We start from the raw sequence: 24,947 nt of genomic DNA on the forward strand, positions 1-24,947 counted from the left end.
GTCATTGGTTAGGCTGCATTCACACAGACATTCGCTCTGCCCTTCTCATTCTTTTGAATGGGAAAATGTGCAGATGCAGCAGAGCTTTGAGGGGATGGCTGTCTAAAACGAGTGCATCGCACCGCAGAAAAAAGTTGAATATGGTTCAACTTTTGCTGCAATGCAACATGACGTCATCTGGCATGTATGTGATTGGCTGCGCTGGCCAATCACATACAAGCAAGCACGCATGCAAGTCAGTTCCTCCAACTGGACTCCTCGGATTGTGTTTCACTGTCTCACTGGTACATGAAACAAATCACCCTTACCAGCACAGCCTGTTGCCTTGTTTTAATGCAGGGCAAATGTCTGTCTGAATGTGCACCGAAGATGTGTGGGAGTTTCAGGTTTACCCAGGGAAGTGCAGCACCTCTCTTCAGCTCATCTCAACTGGAGTCTGTACAGGCTGAGCAGGTTGGGGTTGGTGTGCCCTTGTGGTGCAACATTCCTTCTCTCAGATTCACATGGCTGTTACTCTCAACTCACCACACCTTCACTTTTTAACCATGATGCAAGCTTTAACTCTTACTTGTGTTTCCAGAGGCTAATTGGTGGGGGTAGAGTTAAGTAGTGTGCAAGAAGACGATAGACACTGTACACAAACTATACATTAATATGAAGTTAAATAATTCACATTCTTAGTGACACCAAAATGAAAAACATGCATAAATGTCATGGTTAAAACACCACATATATACCATGTTAGGTCACAATAAGCACAATATACTATATTGAATCCTAAGGTCTTTTCAGGCACTCAACTATCAGTTGAAATCTGACTGATGTGAAGCTGTGGAGATAAAACTGCAGCCACATACTGTTCTGAAAAGGACTGCACGACTTGTCCATGTGATAGTGTTTTGAACAAAGCAGAGAGAAAAAAAACTGAATATATGAATCAGAGCTGACTACACAGATCAGAAATTAGTATTACTGTTTAGTGTTTCTGTGCAGACAAAGCAGAATGGAAAATACAAGCACTGTTAGACCAGTCATTCCTTTTATTTAAAACTAAATTTTGGAAGGCAGCAAACTAGTTGAAAACACATCTGATCTAGTATCACCTTATAAAGGTGTTAGCAAATAGTAAATTTACAATCACAGAAGACATAGAGTAACCTCAGCATCCCAATGATGTTGATTTTCTGGCAACGTTGCGACCTAAAGATTAATTCACCTTAAGCTCTGATTTCACCTAACACCTGAGAAAGATGTGTGGCTCTGTTGCTGCTAAATGCTCAACTTTCTTCACCAGCTAGTTTTCTAACTATGACTACTGTTTGCTGCTGGACAGGTAGTCTACAGTCAGTTTAACAGAGCTTTTTAGCTGCCTGCTCCTGGAGGGAGGTTGATGAGATTAAAGTTTGTGGGCCAACCAAGACAATGAACTGATAGAGGCTACAAATCTCAGAGCTGGGGGGGGACTGCAGAGTTAGTAAGGATGGGTGTCACTGAGATCTAATCAATACTAAAACTCTCGTCAATACTCCTTATTTTTCCAGTACCACATTAATGCTCTTATCAGGTCTTGTTTTATTACTGTGCAAGAAAAATATCAATTTATAAAGTTACTTATATTGCTGAAAATAAAACACTGACTCAAAGAACAGTCACTGTCACTCAAAAATCACCAGACCTGCCCTCTGGTATCCTCTCTCTTATAGTGCAGTCACACATAATATTGCAAAGTATTTGGCTGTATCTGGTCTCTCATGAATCTGTAGTTCTGGGGGTGTGCTGAGCACGTAATTTACATACTCTGCTCCAACTGGACAGTTGTTTTTCCCTGGCACCAGACACACTAACAAAGCCTGATTTATCTCCACATTTTATATCCTAGTAACTCATTAAAGACATGGTGTAGACAACTGAAAAGCGAGCAACCACACAGATCAGCTTTTACTCTATTTTGTTAACAGTATAATTTGAAGTATAACTGAAGTGGTAGAGTAAACAACTGTGCTTCTGTTTCTGCTGGAAATAACATGGGCATGATTGGCTCTGGACTGGCTGTTGCTTGCACTGCGTCAGAGGTTATTTGCATAAAGTTGAATCTGTTGAGGTCAGTGGTGGGCCTGGGTTGCAGAACCAGGTCTTGATCACAATGAAAACCAGCCATCATTGTCCCATCTTTTTGAATCTGTATGTGTGAATGACCTGTTAAACTGCCTTCATGTAGCCACAGTCTACATTCTAAAAGCCAGCTCTTCTGTGGCAAATCTCTCATTGGCACACATGAGTTGGAAGTCACCTTTGTCTCTTTGGCCTTGGGCTTTTTAGGCTTATGTCTTGGTGGAAGTGACATGCAGGGTGGTGCTCCAGCGATCCTGTACTATCCACACCTGAGGGTTATTTGATTGCTCCAGCAAGGAGAAGGGGGAGGTAGGGCTGCCTTGGCAAGGCAAGTGGAGAGAGGAGGAGGCTGAAAGAACTCCATGTTCTTTGCAGCTTTGCTTATATGTTTCACTTTCAAGTGCCTTATAGTGAACACCTGTCTTGATCAGTGAACCAAGATGCTTTTGATTCACTGAAATTAGTTCATTAAACACCACTGAATAATACAAGAATCATACCCCTACATGTAACCTATTTTTTCCTGTCAGACTGCAGCTTTAGTAAGGAAATGCATGTTCATTGGTTCACTCTAACTTTGGAACTCAACTGCAATACAGCCATCATAGTTATGTTAACTCATTAAAATGTTGACAACCAATAGAACACAACACTCTCTGAAAGCTATTAGAAATGAAATGAAAGTTGGGATCTGATGCCTCCAGTAATATAAAGGTTAGTCTGCTCATATTAAAACATTCCTATGAGGAAATATGAGCACAGAGACAGCTGTGATACCAGTTATCAAACAGTGAGCTCAGGATTAATGTTAAGTGTGAGACTGCTGCTTCTCTGATCTCTGTTCATTTTAAAGTACTTTTGATCAAATATATATAATTACTAAATTAATTTAAAAAAATAATAAAAATACAATATTTGATTATACATAAGGCAGCAACACAGATATGATTCCATGGCTAACTTCCCTTGAAAATTTGATGCAATGTAGTTTGAGAAATGAGGTCCTCTTCTTGAAGTGTGCCACTTCCTTTGTGACCAGTGTCACTCATCAGTGTGCAAGTCAAGTGAAATGGGTTCATCTACAGAAAGAAGCTGCACAGGCGGACCAGGCTATTTTGTATCTGTGCCGTCCATAGACTGAAAGATAAACCTGGTATAGATAACTGCAATAAATACGATGACAATGAGGGCTAGACTATACTGACAACAGTGCATCATAATGTCTCCGACAGAGTCCCCTCTACACGAGTCATGTGGCAATATTTCAGCAATGTATGCTGTATTTGCACACATATGATTAACATACAAGTGGCTGACACTAACTAATAAAGGCCACTTGCTACACAATAACTGATATAATGAATTAAGTATAATATACATTTCCACACCACTAAATCCATCAGTACAGCAGTCAGACTCACCACTCTGCTGCTGTTTCTCTTATAAAGAGATACTTTTTCCTCATTTACCATTACTATATGCACCAACTTGTTTTTTTAACAGTTTGTGAGTCATCTATTCAAGAAGTGTTGCATTTGACTCACAATAGCTTAATTACATTTTTTAAAGTAAAGTGGAAGTGGCTGGAAACAATTAGTGAATGACAAATGTATTTTTGTTGTGCCGTACTAATGGTATTAGTACTATGGAAATGTACATTGTGTTGAATTTATCATAACAAAAGCAATACAGTGATTTTTTCATACCTGTTCATCTAATCACAGTCAGAAAATAGTTGAAAGATTAATCCAATACAGATAGAGCTGAAGACCCATTTCATGGGGAAAAAATGGTTGGTTTTATTTAAGTTGAAAAATAAGTCTGTACACTATTTACAATAAAAATAAAGATTTCTTAAATATATTACAAAAGTTTAAAAGTAACATCCATTGGCAGCCTCGATAAATGTGTGAGGTTTAGAATATTTCCAAATCAGATGATGACGTGGACAAACATGCAATGCTGAAACAGAGTAGGGCCCAAAAGCCGGTATTTTGAGGTGACTCAGCAGTGCTGCAATGACTAAGGTTTGTGGAAGGCAATAGCCTCTCTGTCAAGGAATGTTTTCAAAAAAGAAACATAATCATTATGGGGTTGGTCTGAGCTACTAGAAAACAATTTTTTGTCTCCACAAGAATTGCAGTTCCAGACTATAGTTTTTGTCTGACAGAGACTCATAAAGTAATGCCTGTGTTGCTTGTACTGCAGCTGCATCAAATATTATTATTAGGCACCATAAGTTCCAAATTTGTTCATGACAGCAAATTTTCTGGGACAAAATGGAGACATCCATAACTGTTGACCAATAGACTAGATTGTAATTATAACAGATTATAATTTGGTCATTGTTGTCATAAGTTTTTAATCATATATCACATGATTGTAAGCATGGAAAGAATCGTGGCTCTAAATACTATCTGATAAGAATGTATGTGCTTATTTTTGCATCCCAATCCATTTCTGGTAAATGATTTATTTTTGTCTTCCTCTCCTTAATGATAACAACTTTAAAACCAAACTGAAAAACTGAAGCATGATGAGCCACACCCTGCCATATCCAGCTGACGCCCACTACTACACATGCTACAATTCTTTATAGCTTACAATCCTTTTGATAAACCAAACATGGTTTAGAAGGGTTTTCACAAAAGGCTCTTATTTTGTAGTGGCTGATTGAGCCATGGAGCTCAAATCAAAGAGCTAATCCCACACACACAAATATACACACAATCACTGATGGTGAAGTTGCCACTCCCTAACACACAATAACCTGTCAATAAGGCCCTAAGGGGCAACACTGGTCCTTTGTTTTAATTAGGACGGTCTAGACTGTAACTTGGAAAACTACACAGACAATAAGAAAAAAACGCGATGGCTTATTGAAGAGAAAAGAATGAAAGCAGTGAAACCCTTAGGCTTGATGTTTTGTTCTGGGTATGGGTACTAATTTCAACACGACACAAGAGGGGCAATGCGCCTTTAAGAGGTCCTCCCTTTACTGGCAGTTGCCCAGTAACAATGCATCTGCAGTGCAGAGCATCGCAACATTTAACACCGATAACGCTTTGTCACCGCACACGTTACTGTAAAAACTGTCATGTAATGTTTCTTTACTTATCTCAAAAACATACCCACTTCGAAGAGCATGACGTAAGACTACATCAGCAATTATTGGAATACTCATTTAAAATCGGCGGACATAAAATTCACAGAGCAGCACGTATTTGAATATTTTTATATCATATTTTCCCCGCTTTTCGAGCGGTCTCCTTGCAATATAATAAAGCCACTCAGTAGCAAACAATTTCAGTATTTCGCTGTTTAACTGACCAGTAAGCTGGCCGATTACATTGTTCAGTAATGTGTCTTACTTCATGCTCTAACACATCGGCTACTGACTGTGCCATTGCCTATTAACAAGGCGTCATAGTTAAAATTGACGGATTCCTGAGAGACGTTTTGCTTGGCGTTATCGCCATACAAGACAATTGCGTGAATTCTAGGCAGGCCGAAGCTAAACTAACGTTAGGGCATGATCGGTAGCCGTGTGTCTGGATATGTTGACTACCACAGGTGTTTTCCATAATAGCTGAAACAAGCTTAAACAACCAGGCACAGGCCAACAACAGACAAAATGAAAAAGAAGGGCTTCGGCACAGCAATGGCTACAACTCTACCTTAGAAATGATGAATATGCCTGTAAATAAAAGCTAAACAGACATTGTTTAGTAATGGTAAAACATTAAGTCAACATTACATGTAGCTAGCTAACTTAACGTTAAGCTATTTCTTACCGGACAGCTTTGATTCTTTGGCAGCGGAATTCTGCCCATCGGCAAACCCTTGCGACGATGATATCTGGGCGGACTGAGTCATTGGTTCCATTTTACTGTAGTTTCAAACAACTGTACAAAGGCGGTGAAATGTCTGTCGTCTCAGTTTAAACTCTTATACTGTCCGTTGAAGATGTATATGTCGTCTGACTTCCTCAAATTTCCCCAAGAGCAGGACTCTGGTCTTCACCTTAACGCACTGTCCGAGCACTGAGAGGAAGGCAGAGATGGAGGGAAACAAGCTGAAGTATGGAGGAGGGGGAAAAAACATGTCGGGTGAGACACGTTCAAGTTCTCCGCTTAGGCTCCTATATCTCAACTTCAACCTGACCAATAAGACTTGATTCATCGTTCAAGTGCAATAACATAAACGCATTAATATAATTTCTATCCATTGTTTATTCGTCGTCCACATTCATTGCCTTTTGAAAATATGTTACAGCAACTCCTGTATCAGTAAAATCTAATTGCAGTAGACGGGATTTGTCATCTGGTTGTGAAGTTCATGCATGGCATAGAAATATCCGATATTCATGAAGGCAGCAATAGGAATATTCCTGAACACAGACACCATGTTTCATACCCGCTGTGAACAAAAGTGGGATTTTATTTTTCGGCATTAGCTGTTATATCACTAGGAGGCTGCAATGTATGAACTCTGAGTAAATGTTACCTATTAAATAATTTAGTAAAATTTTGTATTCAATACATAATCGATGTGTTTGAGCTGTTTGTAACAAAGCCAGCCAGCCACACTGCTAATAATAGTTTTGATAAATGATGAAGACGGATTGACTTCAAGGCTACAGTACGATTTTATTCATCTCTAAACTGTGCTGCCTTTTATTGTAGCCTGTTTTCCATTATGTAATGTTTACCTTTGTTCATTTGCCTGTTAAAGCCTATATCCCATGAAGGCATCGTGCTGCCCTCTATTGGGGGGTGTTAATCAATAACATAATATGAACTACATTTCCCAGAATGCATGCTTGTGCGCAGTAGTTTAGATCTATAACTACATGCATGGGCCTATCAACGTTGAACTGCCGGTGACAGCGACTTACTGGTTGTTAGGAGATCTTCTCTGTTACGCAAACGTGGAGATTGGTAACATATTCGGACAGACTGAACTGCGCGGCAAAAGAAGGGGGACACAAACAAAAACATGTGGCTGAGGCTTTGAGAAAACGGGTACGTAATCTCTTACAGACTGGTCAGATCTTGCATTGGAAAGAGCTTAGAGTGAGTGAGTGTTGCGAAATATTATAGCGATATATTTCGCGGGAGTGCTGAAGGAATAAGCGGTATACAAAATTGGCGAGTTCAGCTAACTAGCAGCTCGTTAGCTTGCTAGCTGCTTCTGACAACAGTCATCATTCAGCCAGCTGCTCTCAAGCTGTTTATAACAGTGTGGGTCGACTTTTGGGTACAGGTTATTTTAGTGCTTAATCTCTATTATTTAAACAACCTTGTATTCATTCAACAGTTTAACACCGAGAGTAAGCTTGTATAGTTAGCTAACGTTAACTTCACTTAACTTTAAATGGTTAGCTAGTTAGCCTACGTCAGCCAACCGGGCTGGCCGGTAAATTCATTTAAGCGAGTCCGTACAGAAAGACTAAGCATTTGTGATATTGCGGAGACTTTCGTTGTATTAATCGGAGCGACGAACTTCAAAGAGCTTTTTGCAGCTTTGCTTTGAATGAACTCATGTAGCAGTGGGAGTGCCCCGCCCACCTAAGCGCCATGTAGTCCATGATAGCGGCATTGATGTAACCAGCATTATGCAACGAGTCATGCTGTTCAACCCAGGATCAGTGTCTGGTTTAATGGTTTATTTGTTTAGCTTGCATTAGTTGTAATAATATGGGCGACTTTCTTGATGCTGGGATCAGTAGTTGAATCCTGTCCTACTTGGGAACTGTTTATTACATCTGGGATTTTATTGACAAACAGCTAGTAGGTCTTTTCCCCATGCAAAACTGGATTAATTCGGCTTTACAGACATGTTGTCTTGTGCATTTACAGCATACTGCAGAGAAGAAAATATTTGTGTGTTTGGATGGGGATTTCAATTACTGAGCCTTCTTCAAAACTGAAATTGTATGTTTGTGAACTGGTTTTTAAGGTCTACATCTTCAGTAGGAACCAAAGACTTGTAGATGAGAATCAAGCTTCCCTTATTGTTATGACTTTTCAGTCTTCTTTTGATTTTGCTCTCTGCAGCGTCAGTGTGTGATACTGATGGTTAGTTGATCTCACTGCTCTGTAACATTCACTACTGCAGGTGATGAGAACATCTTGTTTGTGACTGACAGTGGACACCATGGGTTTACACTCAGCCCAGAAAAAGCACTTTCCCCTGCGGGGGATCGATGGTGTGGTTCAGCTGTTTGATGCTGAGCTCCGGAAGTCTGAGCCAGACTTAGCCCTTCTTTCCCTGGTCCTGGGTTTTGTCGAGCACTTCCTGGCTGTGAACCGAGTCATCCCCATAAACGTTCCAGGAGTACGGTTTGAACCGCTGGAGCCAGACTGCCCCAACTCCTGTTTCCCCACAGTGGAGCTGGGTATGATCTCTGCACTGTATGAGCGCTTCACAGCCCAGATCCGCGGTGCGGTGGACCTGTCCCAGTACCGGAGGACTGCTGCAGGGTCCAGCAGGGAGCTAGTGAAGAAAGTGTCAGATGTGATCTGGAACAGTCTCAGCCGCTCATACTTCAAGGACCGGGCACACATCCAGTCCCTCTTCAGTCTCATCACTGGTAACATACTACATTTATTATAATGACGTGAGTTTTTACGAGGATGTGCCTTAAGAGAGTATAGCTGATGATTAACCTGGAGTTTGTGATGTCAAAATGAATGAAGTAAAAATAATTAATTATTACATTTAAACCAGGTACCAAACTGGACAGCTCTGGAGTGGCATTTGCAGTAGTGGCAGCCTGCCAGGTTCTAGGCCTGAAAGATGTCCACTTGGCACTGTCTGAGGACCACGCCTGGGTGATTTTTGGAAAAAACGGGGAAGAGACCGCAGAGGTCACCTGGCACGGAAAGGGTAACGAGGACAGACGAGGACAGACTGTCACAGCAGGAGTCAATGAGAAAGTGAGGCCCACTTTAATCTTCTTCAAAAAATGATGAAGTGCTCTCTTAGAACTTAGATATTCTGAAACATTGTTCAAAGCTCACTGTATGACTCATCTGCCTGTATATGTAGGGATTTTCCCTTATCATTTAGAAAGTGAAAATGAGTTAAACAGTGGTGGGCTGAGTTGGTGTGCATGGGTTGTAGCAGTTCCACCTTAGAAATTCAATGAATTGTGGTGGTCATATAGTACTTTACTTTTTTCCATAGTGTACAGCAGAAATGTGAGCAAAATGTCACAGTAATATAGAAAAACATTTTCATAGTCAGAACTAATGATTCAGCTCTGAGGACGGACAGACAGACAGTGTCAGTATTTAATGTTTGCTTCCTTTGATATTCTCAATGATGTAATCCTGTCCTCTGTGTGTTTGTCTCCCTCAGAGTTGGCTGTATTTGAAGGGCTCCTACATGAAATGTGACAGAAACATGGAGGTGGCCTTCATGGTTTGTGCCATCAACCCTTCACTAGACCTACATACTGACAGCTCTGAGCTCCTGCAGCTACAACAGGTGAGCACTACCACTTGTAATGTGCAATAGGTCTTACTTGTCTGTTATTCTAATCTTTCCTCAGTACACCACAGTTCTCAGTTTCACTGTAGATTTTAAAGGAAGTGGTGACCTAGATGTGAGAGGGACGATATAAAAATCCACTTCCTGACATTACACAACTGACATAATTGTCTGTTTATAAATTATCTCTCTGATTTGTTATGCAGTATGGTGCTTAGAACTGTATTTTCTCTCCGAAAATTTTTAAATTTTATACATACAAATCATTTACATATATAGTCAATAAATTCCATTCCTTTTTAATGCTGTTTCACATCAGTGCAACTCAACACTTCCTGCAGATGTTTCATATGAGGATCACTAATAAATCTGGTGTTGTTGGGACACTTGGGATCCACAGCTCTTATTATTTAGAGTTACTGTCTTTGTTAAATGATTTTTCATGATCTGTCTTGTATTACACTTCCTATTTTTTCTTTCTCTTTTTAAACAGAAACTCTTGTGGTTGCTGTATGAACGAGGTGACCTGGACAGGTGAGGGTTTTGTGATGAAATAATGAGGAAAGGAGTTAAATATGATGAATCTCTCTTAGACTCTTACAGTCTAGACACATTATGTGTTTGCTGCAAACATTTCACTTGTCAGATTTCTTACGTCTATATCTTTCTACTGTACTGTGTTCCAGGTATCCCATGGCTATGGGCACTCTGGCAGACCTTGAGGACCAGGATCCAATCCCAGGCAAAGAGAGCCCTCTTACAATCCACCTCAAGGTAAGCCTTTAGAAGGGGGTTCAACAGATATCATTGTACTTCTCTGCCTCTAATGTGAGGTTAATATGGTGCTGTCTACAGCAAAGTGTATGAGAGTGGTACAAATTCTCCATGTGTTTCTTAATAGAGCAGGATATTTAATAGGACATTATATAGCCTGTGTGTCTGTGCTCCCTCTCTCAGGCTGTGACTTCTGCTCAGAAGCACTACAACAACGAGCACATCTACCCCTACATGTACCTGGCTGGTTTCCACTACAGACACAGGGATGTGCAGGAGGCTCTGAGGGCCTGGGCGGAGGCGGCTCAGGTCATGCAGGAGTGAGTTCACACTGCAGGGGACAGGGAAGATATGAATGTAATCAGTTTCTGTCTGTGCACTGGCAGGTAGAGCCACAGTACTGTTGACTGCTGACGATTATAAAAAGTTTAACCAAATAGAAAGCCAAAAAATGTCTATGTTGTTAATCATTTAATTGGCCTGAGTCTGCAGAGTAACACAGGATAACATTTAATGTTATAATTATGCTACATTGAAATGAAACACGTGAGGTTGTATTTTCAAACTGGGATGAAGAGTACATAATCTCAGTATTCAGAGGCTTTAGAACACTGTTTTACCACTTACAACAAAAACATGTAAGGTATGCTGCAACATGCAGTGACCTGAGAGGTGTAAGAAAATACCAGAGAAGACAGAGTAGTTCAGTATTTCAAACAGACTCCTATGAACACCATAAACACCATGACACACAAAAGCATCAGTAATTAACTGTAAAACTCTGAGGATCTTTGTAAGGAACAGTGTTCATTTTGGCATCAGTTTAGTTTTTGACATTTGACAAAAACATGTGTACAAGCTGGTCATATTTCAGTTCCTTTTTATTGGTTTTAGTCTAGAAACTAAAACTAATATAAACTGAAGTTTTAGTCAAGTGTAGTATTTTAAAGCCACAGCCATCTTTGACACTGCCTTGTTACAGGTGTTGTTCCCATCCATCATATCACTACCAGGAAAGGCTCTGTTTGCATATTTATGCTGACTTACCTGCAAAGACTGTGTGTCATAAGTAAATCTGATTATTATTTCCAAACTCTTTGAAGTTTGATTGTTTTTCATTGATAAAATGAACACAAGGAGTTTTCAAAACCCAAGAGGAATTCACTCTGACAGTCTCAGCAGAACCTGAGCATGCTGCTAGCTTCACCTGCTGAAGTTTACATCAGGGCTTTCATACTGTAAACATGGGTGTAAGGTGATCATCAACCAGGAGCTTCAGTTACTTCATCAGGCGAACACAAGATGGCAGTAAATACAAGAATATCTTTCCTGACTTCTTGTAACAACATCATAAATGTTAACGTGGGAAAATAGCATGTAACAGCCACCTCACCTTAGAGAATGAATAAGAGAATATGACATTGTAGTTGAGTTTGAGCTCTGGTTGAGATTGTTTCCTGTGACACATCCACCACAGAGAAGCCCAGTCCCAGTTAGTTTGACAGGGTGGGGTGGTTGAGTGAGGAAGTGTCTGGATCTGCATCCTCACGCTCTCTCCTCCCCTTAAAATGCACTGTTCATGAGCTGCAGCTAAAAATACCATGAGTGACCCACCAGACCGCACATTCCCTCCCCATCTCTCAGCTTCCTTTTCCTGCTCCCCCATTGTTCTTCAGTTTCAGCCTTTCCCTCTGTGCACCAGCTCAAGATGGAAATATATGTGTGTGATCATAACAGTGGATTCTTTGTAGGTTATGAGACAGAGTTCACTTCTTGTCATGTATAGACTGCTGCAATGCCTTCCAACACTACTGCAACATGTTACAGCCTCACATTCACAAGTTTTCCTCTGATCACCTAAAAATCCTCCAATTTAATCAGAACTTCTTGGTGGAATTTCTTTAATAATGATTGATTGTACAGTCATCCAGCAGATAAAAATAAAGAAAGCATTTAAACTCATATTCTCTGGTAACTTGCAGACTATCTTCTGGCCTCCTCCCTGCTGTTATTAACAAGTCCTTCTGTCTCCTGCTCCTCAGTTACAACTACTTCCGTGAGGACGAGGAAATCTACAAAGAGTTCTTTGACATAGCAAATGATGTTATCCCCACTCTGCTGAAGGAGACTGCTGCTGCAGAGTGTCCCGGGGAGGCAGGAGAGGGAGGAGAAGGAGCTGACAAGGTGAATATTCTCAGCCAGAGGAGGACTCTAACACACCTGAAACTCATCCAGTTAGTTATCCTCTCATCTGGTATTGCATTGGATGATGCATTAGAATTAATTTACAGTATCATCATTTCATTTTCTGGTTGTCACTGGTAAGACTTAGTCATTTCAGTCATTTCTACCTGGTTTTAACACATGACCTGTATCTGGACACCATATCTGGATAATATCTTCAGTCATACCTGCAGCTGTAACTGTAACCAAGCAGAGATTCACAGCACAGTAACTAGTTGTCATGAAGAGATTAGTTACTAACTAAACTAATTTACACCCAGTAATGCCAGGTGGAACTGATGTGTAGCTGACTGAACCTAATCAGAAAAACAGTGAACAAGATGTGAACTGGTGAAATTTTTAATTGCGTTTTAAATTTAAATTGCACATAAATGCTGCTAACTGTGAAACACAGATTAGTTGATGGGCAGAAAATTCATTTGGTCAGTATTGATAATTGTTATTTTAAGATGTCACTTTGGGATGTGATAAATTATGAAATTCATTCATGAAAATAATTGTTTGTTGAACTGATTATACTGCTGTATTACAGCCCATGATAATATAGTGACTTCTTGTTTACATTTAGATTGGATGGCACTACAGATGTTTCTTAGAAACCAGTTTTTGATCTCCAGTTTTCATGGAGCAGTCTGATTTAGTTAATCACTGACTGTATGCAGATTAGGTGGGCGGGGTTTGTAGGTTTGTCAGCCAGCTTGGCCCAGATGAAAGGAGCAAAGCTGCTGTATGAACTCTACTTGTTTCTTCTTCACAGAGAAAGGATTGCCTGCAGCTTTTTGACAGACAGCTTGAGATGGAATTTTTTTTCTTTAGCTAAACTGTTTTTCCCCCCAAACTTTGGTGGTTAATACAAAAACATACAAACCACAAGGGATAGCAGACCAAAGGTGTACAGAGATGTGATATGTGATTGTTGTGTGAGTCGAACCACCTCTAGATGTGATTCTGATTGCGACGACCCCCCCCCCCCTCCATTTTACAGGAGCTCCCCAAACAGGTTCCAACCTTCTCAGCTCTCCAGGACCCAGAATGCTTTGCCCACCTGCTGCGTTTCTATGATGGCATCTGTAAATGGGAGGAGGGCAGTCCCACACCAGTCCTCCATGTGGGCTGGGCCACCTACCTGGTCCAGTCTCTGAGTCGCTTTGATGCTCAGGTGAGGAACCCAGAATAGCAGACTTTGAACATCAAAGCCTGGTGTTGCCATACGTGATGATACTTTGGAGCTAAAAATGCATTTGTGGTCTGGTTTCAAAGGTGCGTCAAAAGGTGTCGATCATCACCAAAGAGCTAGAGTCCCAAGACGATGACGACCAGTCCAGCGATGACCCCCGGGAAGGCCGCAGACGAGGCCCCAGGAGGGAGTCCAAGCTGGAGGAGCAGAACTCTCCTCCTCCTGCAGCTCCCACCTCTCCACCCACCCTGCCAGCAGCAGCATCTCAGCCCAAGAAGGTGGGGGAGGGAGGGGGCCGCCGCCGCTCCTCACAGGGCCTGCGGGGCGGAGACACTGAAGGAAAACCCAAGTCCCCCAGCCCAGATTCTGCACCCTCACCCTCATCCCAGCAGCAGGTATCCCCCTCCCCAGCTGGTCCCGTTGTCATCTTTCAGAGTGAGAAGATGAAGGGGATGAAGGAGCTGCTGTGCGCAGCCAAGGTGAACTCCAGCGCCATCAAGCTACAGCTCACCGCCCAGTCGCAGGTCCAGATGAAGAGACAGAAAAGCACACCAGCCGGGGATTACTCCATGTCCTTTATGAAGCGGCAGCGCAAAACACTCTAGACCTGGTGATTGTTGTAGGAGGAGTTGTTGAGAATCTGTACGACATACTGTGAACAGCGACACGGACACCTGATTAACCTCGATTTTGTCTGTGAAACTTTTTACTAGTGTTTTCATCCAGAGGTCCTTTTCAGTCTATATCCTCATAGTTCTCAGCAATATATTTGACTTGCACAGATCTTATGTCTCATGTCACATATCAAGTGTTGAACTGAAGTCCTGACAATTTAACTGTTTTCATTTGAAAAAAAGATCATTTCTGGGGAACTGCCTGGTTTGATGGATTGTAACCTTCACTCATTAGTTTGTGTTTTAATTGGCAGCCAATTGCACACTGACTATTAACTTCTCATTGACTTATATATTGATGTTTGAAGCCAAAGTAATGAGGATGACCAGAATTCAACGTACAGATGTGTAAATACCAACTTGTACCATTACGAACCTGTTCATGACTGAAGCCTTGGAAATAATTACTTTAGGATAGTTACTGTGTAACATTGTCCACTTCTGCTCTATCGACAGCTTCTTTCTTGCTAGCTCTATGTTGCCTTACTTTGCTTTTGCTCTTTTCTAATGTAGGTGGCCTTTAGTTTTGAAAATAGCTGAGCTAGGCCTATTTTTAATGATTATAGAAGACCAGGAAGACCATGCACTGTTGAGACAGAGCCACATTAGGTGGCCCTGCTACACCCTGTTCGCTTGATGACTTGTGGATTTTGTTCTTGTTTTGTATCTGCAAGTAATAAAGACCTGATGACATAGATGTGTTCTGCTGATGTGTATTAGCTGTAGAATTGTGCAGAAACGTATGTGAACCTTTTGGAATGACCTGATTTTCTGCATTCATTTGTAGGACTGAATAACTATAATAATGATCATATGAAAATATGAATATGGTGAAGTACACAGTCTAAATCACAGGAGCTGCAATTATAGATGGACGAAGGTGAAATGTGTCAGAGTGTACAATTATAATTGAAGCACTGTGGTGTTGCAGAGATGCCCCAACCTACAAAACAGTCCGCAGCAAACTGAAATGTGATCTGATCTTCCAAGTCACAAATACAGACAAACAGAAACAAACAAAAATGGTTAAGCTAATAACACACTAACTGATTATCTTTCTTCACATTGCTGGTGAAAAACAGAACTGAATTCTTGAATTCAATGGCTGGTGAAATCTCTGGCGGTCTCTGTGGATCAGAACTGCACAACCTTCAGGAGAAGCTTTGGACCAGTCTTCCTACAGAGCTGCTTCAGTTCAGACATATTCTAAGGATGTCTGGTGTGAACAGCTCTCTGAACTAATTCCACAGCAGCTCTGTTGAGTTAATGTCTGGAAATGCTTTGTTTATCCCTCCCTGTGTCTATGGGTTCTCTCCGGCTTCCTCCCACAGTCCAAAGACATGCAGGTTAACTGGTGACTCTAAATTGACCGTAGGTGTGAATGTGAGTGTGATTGGTTGATTGTCTATGTATATTGGTCCTGTGATGGACTGGTGATCTGTACAGGGTGTACCCTGCCTCTCGCCCAATAACAGCTGGGACAGGCTCCAGCCCCCTGTGACCCTTAATGGATAAGTGGTATAGATAATGGATGAATGGTCCACATTATCCATTGATGATTCCTGTGAACAGTAAATGTTTGATTGTTTTCAGTGAATCAGAGTAGCTCTAACCCTAACCTCCAGTCTGGTTTCACTGATTCAGGTTAGTTTTAGTGGATGTCATGTCATGTCTTGGTTTATAACTGTAACTCAGCTGAGATGTATATAATGATGCAGATCATTACAAAGGGTTTGTTTAGTTTTTCTTGCCTCTGCAAAGGGGGGGGGGGGGGGGTAGGTCACAGGTGACTGAGCTGAACACTTGGATGGCTGTACACTGTAAAAAGAGAGAAAAAACAGTCCATGTGAACAGGGTGTTTTATCCTGCAGTGCGGAGGGAGGCAGATCAGTGCTCCACCTCCACAGAGCAGGACACCAGCTGTCTGTGGACGATCTTACACAGGCAACTGTAATATATTATATATGGAACCGTTTTCCGGGTAAATAAGAGCATACATGGGAAGGCTGTGTGTATATTTGACAAATGTGGAAGAACGTGTGCTGAGGAAAACGGTCTGAAACTGACATTATGGTATTTAGATCATGTAACTGTGATGAATTACAGGAACATGCATTTTATTAAATCAATACACACAAAACTCACGCGTCCAAAATAACATCTACAATAAACACAATACATTTTGATGATATATGATGTCAGTGCTGTGAGGTAATAAGTGAGAAGATTGGCTTTTAAGTAAAAATTAGACTCAGTAATTAAGAGTTTCAATCTATTTTTTAAACTACTTTTTAACATCTATTTGTGCTTTTTATTAAATGATTTATTAATGATTTATCTATTATTTCTGTGGGAAAACTCGTCCATTCAGTGGCGTCAGACTGGAGCTCCACACAGGCTGAAAACGCACACTGACCTGTGCTGAAATGTTTTACAGTGTGGAGCGGCTCTGCTCATGCGTGATTTGACTCCAGCGCCGCTCGGAACTATTTGCACACAGACGCCTGCGGCGTGTGTCAGTGATCGCGGAGTTGTGTGTTTGTGTTGTGCGTGTCCGTCCTTCTCAGTGACCCGCTCTCTCTCTCTGTTTGTGTCTGCCCGCCTGATCGATACACCAGCAATTAGTCAGCTCCAATTAGTTCCCATTAAGCAGCCGCTCAGAGTGTGTTCATCTGCTGCTGCTGTTGCTGCTTTCTCCTCCGACAGCAACTGGGATGTGTGAGTAGAAAGCCCGCCAGGCTCACCCGCAGCACCCAGAGGTGTCTCCAAACATGGACAGAATAGGGGTGTCGTTCCTGGACCCTTTGGATGACTACGAGTTAATTCACCGGATTGGGTGCGGCACCTACGGAGATGTGTTCAAGGTGAGTGAGAACATTTTGCTCGTGTTTTCATCGCGGCAGTGACAGAATAAAAAGAAGAAAAAATCCTCCATCAGGACGTATTAGTTCACGAACAAAGATTGTCTTACTGCTCAAACACTACACGGTATCTCACTTCCTGTCAAGGTGAAGCTTCTCCTTTTGGAGAAGTGCCTGTTGTTGATCGGGTCAGTGCTGCATGTGAGAGGTTTATAATACACTGAGGTTTGATGTGAAGAGAGTGGTCAGGACTGAAACACTTCTTGTTACCTGTGGAAGGTTAAATCACGTTACCTCCTGCTCATTACACACATGAGAGCAGACAGGATGTCAGAGTAATGCTCCGGTAATGCTGTATGTAGCCACAGCCAGCATGAAGGAGGTGTATGTGTGTGCGTGTGTGTGCGCGCGCGCTTCATTAACATTACAATAAAGACATTTAACTCTGTCGGGCCTTAAGAAAAACAGGTTTTGCTATACTAATGAACACAGTGTCAGCCTGTTGCAACAGTGGTGCCACAAGTTAATGTTGTCAGAGAGATGGGAAATAAGTACACATACACACATATATATAATTGTGTGTATGTGTGTGTGGTGTGTGTCTAATTTCCTGAATATGAATGAATAATTTCCTAAATAATCAAATAATCATCAGATAGATAAAGTAACTACTTGAAGAGTCTATTTCTGGTTAATTCCAGAGTTAAAATATCCAACAAGTCAATGTACTTGATATTAAAAGGATAGATATCATGTATAGACAGTATGCGAGATGGACAAATTTCTATTGTCACAGTATCATATCATCCAACCATTGTGTTCACTAGGAAAGTGCACGTTGTCTCTTTTCACTCAATGATTTGAGTGTCAGGACGCAAACATCCTGTGCTGTTAACCCGCCCCGGTGCCTCGAGCATCCTGCACAAGTAAAACATGAATTCATATTGTTTCTTTTTTACACCCCAGACAGCATGGCTGGAGTAAACAATCTGAAAGTCCTGAGGCAAAACATGACCTGTGGGCCCCCACCTCCACCCTGTTGCCTTTATATAATCAACAAAATGAAACTGTGGAGCACAGGATGAATTAAGGGCATGAATCTGGTGATATTCTGTGTTTTCCTGAGCATCTCTGAAAAGACTGCCTTCCCTGCCCTTTCTCCTGACGCACATACAGAGCTAAAGTGAAACCATAATCTCAGATTCTGTTCCAGCAGCAGTTTCATTCATAGGCTACAAAGCTGTTGAATAATTATGTTATGGCGGCAGTGTAATCACTGGCTGGATTATGTGCAGTCATTTTTCTAAGTTAGGGAGAGATTGTGGTTTTGGTTAAATATAAATAAATGCATTGTGTTAGGCGTTGCGGTGCAATTTTTCTGTGTCAAACCAGACCACGGTCTTTCACTAACCTTGACCAAGAGCTGTGAGAGTCTCAACAGAACCATAAAACAGTTCTATAATGTTAGAATCATTGCAAGAGGATATTGTGCTGTGACATACATGAATTAACAACTTGTGATGTGGTTGTTGCCACGTTTCTTGCAAAATATATTTACTGTGAATGATTTGTATATAAAGGTCATTTCTAGGAGACAGAGTTGCTCTAATCACACAAAGGGCTGAAAATACAGCCATGAAACATAACCTTATTCGACAGTGTATCATGCAGTCAATTTGATTTATCTTCTCCGAGATGATAAATAAACAAAAAACAGAATTGTGGCTTTTATTTAGGTCTAAACTAACAAAAAACCAAAAACAATTATATTGCGATTATTTCTGTCAGATATTGCGATAAGCCATGATTTTAGTGTAAATAGTCATTTTTGCATTTAATTTTTGTGTGTGTGAAGTGATTTTTGTTCCCTTCCATCTAGAGAGTATGATTTCTAGTACTCCATTTATAATGCTGTGACACACTTTACCTTTATTCAAAATCGCAGCTCCTGTGATTTGGATATTGAGATGTCCATAATATTTCAATTCACTGTTCAGCCCTGCTATTAATGAACACCATTTCCCACAAGCCCAAGGCTCCTGTGGGTTAAAGCCATAGACTGCAGGTTAAACCTGGCCAACAAAGGCCATTCAAACATCTGCTACCAGTCCCGATATAACAGCAGCAGGACAGACGGGACTGAACCCTACAGACGTTTGTAGATCACAGACATTACAGCAAAAAGTTGGAGCAATGACATTAGCACAGAGTGATGGTGGATATCATGGATCAGAGAGAAACCAACAGTTCTAATACCTGTGCTGCTGTGTTTACAGGTCATTGTTGTTTAATACTGCTAAAATCATGAGGAGACTGGATTCTAATAACAAGAGCTGTAGATAACCATTCAAGATGTACAACTTTAAAAATGGGTCACAGATAAAATAAGTCTCAGTACTTTCCTGAAACAGGCGGTCACTGTAGTTTTTAGTTAGTCAAAGAGAAAGTAAGAGCTGATCTGTTGGGGGCCATCTGCATTTTCTTCAGCTGCTTTCACGGCTCTTTGTCTGCACAGTCTTTCCCATGAGAACTCTGGTGAGACAAAGGAAGTGATTTGTTTTCAGTTTATCTTCAGTGGTTTTATTCATGGCAGACGTGCCAAACTGTGTATTTCATGTTGTGAGCTGAACGTTCAGTCACTGCAGTGGCACATCCTCACACTGCTCTGCCTACATACAGGAAGGTGACAAATATAAACGTCAGTAAATTCTGTTGGCGAGGCCTCGAGAACAGCTTCAGTTCTCCTTGTCATAGATCGACCTGTTGATCTCTGTCTTCAGATGTTGTTGTCCCAAATGATATTCCTGTACCTGTAGGAGATATGAACTCTTTTCAGTGGGTTGAACTCATTGTATCACTGACAGCTTTTTCCCAATGCCAGCATCTGCTCACAGTAAACCTGACACAACAGGAACCGAGCAGTAGCAGCAAGAGAGAGCTTTCTATTTAAACAGGAGAGGAGAAGCTGTAGTTGTGGACTCACAGTTCAGAGCTCCACTGATTTTCCACATCAGCGTGTGTTTCCAGATGTTGGGGTTACTCATGATGTCATTTGAAAAGTAAACAGTCTCAGGGTTTGTGGAGTTAGAGAGAAGACCTCTCCTGCAGGATCCTGGCTACATTAGCTGGCACTAGCATTTCACTGGTGTCCTACCTGAATTAACCCTCCTCTTTAAGATAAGATCAGATAATCCTTTATTAGTCCCACAATGGGGAAATTTACATCGTTGCAGCAGCATAAGTGATTGAAAAGATAGAACGACATAAACATGAGTAAAGGCAAGATAAAAACAAGATAAGGTTATAAAAAAACATATACAACAGTATAAACATGACAGTGTAATAAAACATATTAACAGAAGATCAATATACACAGGACTTTATATATAGAGACAAAATGAACTAAATACAGATATTGCACATTTGAAAATGGAATTGTACATAATGATATGACTGATAGCAGCTGTTTTAGATTAATTAAAGTGCAGAAAAAAAAACTAGTGAAAATGGTCCATGTGTGTATGTGGTGTACTAGGAGCAGTGCTGGTTGTAGAGTCTGACAGCAGCAGGAAGGACCTGCAATACTGCTCTTTCACACACTTTGGGTGAAGCAGCCTATCACTGAAGGAGCTGCTCAGTGCTGTCAGACTGTCCTGCATAGGGTGGAGCTCGTTGTCCATCTCACCCACCACCTCAATTCAATTCAATTCAATTCAATTTTATTTATATAGCGCCATATCACAACAACAGTCATCTCAAGGCACTTTTCATATAGAGCAGGTCTAGACCGTCCTCTTTAAAATAGGTATTTACAGAGAGAGACCCAACAAATCCCACCATGAGCAGCACTAGGAGACAGTGGCAAGGAAAAACTTCCTTTTAAGAGGCAGAAACCTCGAGTAGAACCGGACTCAGGGTGGGCGGCCATCTGCCTCGACCGGTTGGGTTAAGAAGGGTGGGGTGGGGCGAAAGAAGAACATAGCATAACACAGGTTCCATATCAGATGTAAGGTGAGGCCAGTAATACAGCAGTAGTAATGATAGTAGTGATAATTAAAGTATTAGCTGCTAACACAGCAATACAACTAATAGCAGTATAAGTAATTTCTAATTCTAGCAGCAGCTGTTGAGTGGAGTTGTAGGAGCAGCAGGAGACTTGTCATCACAGATCAGACTCTACAGCTCCAGAGGCAGAAATACCTGCAGAAAGAGACAGAAGAGGAGACAGAGACGGGAGAGCACAATACTACAGGAAAGGGAAGATATTGAGTTAGTAACATGTAACATGGGATATGAATCCATATTGAGTGGAGAGAGGGAGAGAGGGAGAGAGAGAGAGAGAGAAAGGAGCTCATTGCATCATGGGAGATCTCCCGGCAGTCTAGGCCTATAGCAGCATAACTAAGGGATGGTTCAAGCCTGAGCCAACCCTAACTATAAGCTTTATCAAAGAGGAAAGTTTTAAGCCTACTCTTAAAGGTACAGAGGGTGTTTCTGCCTCCTGGACTGAAACTGGGAGAAGGAGCCTGATAACTGAAGGCTCTGCCTCCCATTCGACTCCTAGGAAACTCTGGGAACCACCAGTAAACCAGCATTCTGGGAGCACAGAGTCCTGGTGGGATTGTAGGGGACTATGAGATCTTTAAGGTAAGATGGAGCCTGACCATTAAGGGCTTTGTAAGTGAGGAGGAGGATTTTGAATTCTACTCTGGATTTGACTGGGAGCCAATGTAGAGAGGCTAACACAGGAGAAATGTGATCTCTTTTCCTAGTTCCTGTCAGTAGTCGTGCTGCAGCATTTTGAATCAGCTGCAGAGTCTTTAGAGACTTGTTGGGGCAGCCTGATAATAATGAATTACAGTAGTCCAGCCTAGAAGTAACAAATGCATGGACTAGTTTTTCTGCATCTTTTTGGGACAGAAAATGTCTAATGTTGGAGATGTTATGCAGATGAAAAAAGGCAGTCCTAGAAGTTTGTTTTATGTGTGAGTTAAAGGACATATCCTGATCAAAGATGACTCCCAGATTCTTTACAGTGGAGCTGGGAGCCAGGCCAATGCTGTCTAATGGAACTACATCATTAGAAAGTTTGTTTCTGATGTGTTCAGGACCAATTATAATGATTTCAGTTTTATCTGAGTTTAGTAGTAAGAAGTTGCTTGTCATCCAGATTTTAATGTCCCTAAGACAAGCTTGGAGTTTGGCTAGATGATTGGTTTCATCAGGTTCCATTGACAGATAAAGCTGTGTATCATCTGCATAACAATGGAAATTTATAGAGTGTTTTCTGATAATATTGCCCAAGGGAAGCATATACAGAGTGAAGAGGATTGGTCCAAGCACTGACCCTTGTGGAACTCCATGTCTAACTTTTGTGTGTATGGAGGAGTAGTTGTTAACATGTACAAACTGAAGCCTATCAGATAGATAGGACTTAAGCCAGTTTAGTGCAGTTCCTTTAATGCCAATAAAGTGCTCCAGTCTCTGTAAAAGGATGTGATGGTCAATCGTATCAAAAGCAGCACTGAGATCTAACAAGAGAAGTACGGAAACAAGTCCGTTGTCTGATGCTATCAGGAGGTCGTTCGTAACTTTTACAAGTGCTGTCTCTGTGCTGTGATACAACCTAAATTCTGACTGAAAAACCTCAAATAAACTATTATTCTGTAGAAAGTCCCAGGGGTCAAGGGGGCACCCCAGGACAGAGCTGGCTTTCTTGATCAGCTTGTGTCCAGTCTCTTCCTGTCCTCTGTTGAGATGCTGCTGCCCCAGCAGACCACTCCATAGAAGATGGCTGATGCCATAACAGTGTCATAAAAAGTCCTGAGCAGTGCTCCCTGCACTCCAAAGGACCTGAGTCTCCTCAGCAGGTAGAGTCTGCTCTGAGCCTTCTTGTAAAGTGCAGTGGTGTTGTCTGTCCAGTCCAGTCTATTGTTCAGCTGAACACCCAGGTACTTATAAGATGTTACCATCTCAATGTCTCTTCCCTGGATGTTCACTGGTGCTGGGGGGGAGTGTCTGCTGCTGCGGAAATCCACCACCAGTTCTTTGGTCTTCCCTGCATTGATCTGGAGGCCGTTCCGCAGGCACCAGTCCACAAAGTCCTGCGTCAGTTCTCTGTACTCCCTGTCATTATCGTTATGATGTCACAGCTATAGACGACATCAACAACATACAGAAACACAGTATAACAGAACTTTGAACAGACAGACAGACATGTAGCCAGAATAAATGCCATTACTGAAGCAATGCTATAAAAACCCAATTAACACAATTCAATAGGTCTCCAAACACTGCAGCCACAGCTGCTCCACACACATCATCTCCAGCAGAAGCATCAATATTAACTCAGAAAATGACAAAGATGTAAACAATAAAATATACTGTAGGTAAAATGCATTTTACTGACTGCAGCTGATGATTATTTGTAGATAAATAAAAACTGCTTCTGTTGAGCGAACATTCTCAGCCTAAAGCCAATTAAAACTGGGCAGACTCGACTTTCAGCGTTAGCCTCCCCAGCGATAGAAAAGGACTTAGACAGATAACCTCTACAACAGAGTCACTGAACTCTTCCTCCTCCTTCAGCCGTTGTGGGTTGAAAAAACAGCTATAAAATCTATACTAACGTTTTAGCTTGTGCTAGTAGCTGTAGATGCAGTAAGCTAGTTCTGACCAGTTACACTCTCTGACCATCCAATCAAATGACATGAAAATCTTGACGTTAGTGAAGGCCTGCTAGAAGGCCCTGATCTCACTCAAAATCTGATTGGCTAAAGGATCCGCGAGGCAACAGTTTCATTGCATTGGAGCCTGTACTGTTGATTCTGAAGGATCCAAGGCAGATTTCTGTTAACTTGGCAACGGGGGGCTGAAATCTGATTGGATAAAAACTCTAACATAAACAGACTGTATTGGAAGCAGCACAACCAAGACGAAAGTACATGAAATGAAGAGAATAGACTGTTGGGAACAGTTTAATACATATATTAAAATATAATTCAGTGATTGTGACAGTGTTTGGGCCAGCAGAGAAGGCCTTGCTGGCCCTGACAGCCCACCACTGACTACCATGATGACAAACTGCCCATTTCACCAAAAATGCTTCTACATACTGATATGAGCAATATTCAGCTGACTTTGAGGTTGGTATCAGCATCATATTTGTATAACACTGGACATGTTGCAGGCCGTGCGTCTGCAGTGAATGGGAACAGAACTACATGCAGTAACAGACAATAGCACATTATCATCCCCACTGCTGCTGCTGCTGCTGGTGGGTTCAGTTGAGCTGCGACCGCAGGGAGGCAGGGGTGAAACTTGTGGACATGTGACTGCGTGGGCATTCAATGGACTGTCATTACACTGCTGTTATTCAGGGGAAATGCAGCTCAGAGCTCATGTGTGTGACCCTCTTATTAATCTTGATCCACATCTTCCTGTGGCTCCAACCAGCCACAGCCGGTCCAGACACACACTGTGTCTGTCCTCAGCTGGTCTCAACCTCAGCTAAATCACCTCTGTTTTAAAATGATTCTTAGTTACTTTGATTTTATAGTGTAGCCATGTATACTTTATGTTTTACTATCACACAGAGCATTAGTGATT

General features: G+C 41.5%; 3 protein-coding genes across 6 annotated transcripts in view; 2 read left to right on the plus strand and 1 right to left on the minus strand.

Annotated features, from left to right (window-relative positions):
- The window catches only part of rtn3 (reticulon 3), a 36,700-nt gene extending 30,488 nt beyond the window's left edge, over nt 1-6,212 (minus strand). The window contains exon 1 of one of the 3 annotated variants that reach the window (XM_018671085.2): nt 5,907-6,212. In XM_018671085.2, the coding sequence (XP_018526601.1) occupies nt 5,907-5,997 (91 nt within the window). In that variant the 5' untranslated portion in view covers nt 5,998-6,212. The remainder of the gene's footprint in view (nt 1-5,906) is intronic. The other 2 variants (XM_018671086.2, XM_018671087.2) reach the window with 2 other exon arrangements.
- Nucleotides 6,213-6,955: 743 nt separating this feature from the next.
- On the plus strand, nt 6,956-15,173 carry men1 (multiple endocrine neoplasia I). Its single transcript, XM_018671089.2, has 10 exons — nt 6,956-7,136; nt 8,233-8,707; nt 8,845-9,053; nt 9,478-9,606; nt 10,103-10,143; nt 10,296-10,383; nt 10,567-10,703; nt 12,426-12,567; nt 13,613-13,786; nt 13,888-15,173. Exons 2-10 carry the CDS (start codon nt 8,272-8,274, stop codon nt 14,407-14,409), a joined length of 1,878 nt encoding a protein of 625 aa, XP_018526605.1. The 5' UTR covers nt 6,956-7,136; nt 8,233-8,271; the 3' UTR covers nt 14,410-15,173.
- A 1,644-nt stretch (nt 15,174-16,817) lies between these two features.
- The window catches only part of map4k2 (mitogen-activated protein kinase kinase kinase kinase 2), a 38,669-nt gene continuing 30,539 nt past the window's right edge, over nt 16,818-24,947 (plus strand). The window contains exon 1 of one of the 2 annotated variants that reach the window (XM_018671082.2): nt 16,818-17,342. In XM_018671082.2, the coding sequence (XP_018526598.1) occupies nt 17,250-17,342 (93 nt within the window). In that variant the 5' untranslated portion in view covers nt 16,818-17,249. The remainder of the gene's footprint in view (nt 17,343-24,947) is intronic. The other variant, XM_018671083.2, reaches the window with a different exon arrangement.

The sequence above is a fragment of the Lates calcarifer genome, linkage group LG14, assembly GCF_001640805.2.
Source record: "Lates calcarifer isolate ASB-BC8 linkage group LG14, TLL_Latcal_v3, whole genome shotgun sequence".
NCBI classification, from domain to species: Eukaryota; Metazoa; Chordata; class Actinopteri; family Centropomidae; genus Lates; species Lates calcarifer.

What these genes read in the sequence shown, in the direction of transcription:
- men1 (XM_018671089.2), top strand. Translation starts at nt 8,272, where the DNA reads ATGGGTTTACACTCAGCCCAGAAAAAGCACTTTCCCCTGCGGGGGATC. An exon ending in CCTCTTCAGTCTCATCACTG is followed by an intron (nt 8,708 to 8,844) that starts GTAACATACTAC and finishes CATTTAAACCAG; the next exon opens with GTACCAAACTGGACAGCTCT. An exon ending in CTCTTACAATCCACCTCAAG is followed by an intron (nt 10,384 to 10,566) that starts GTAAGCCTTTAG and finishes TCCCTCTCTCAG; the next exon opens with GCTGTGACTTCTGCTCAGAA.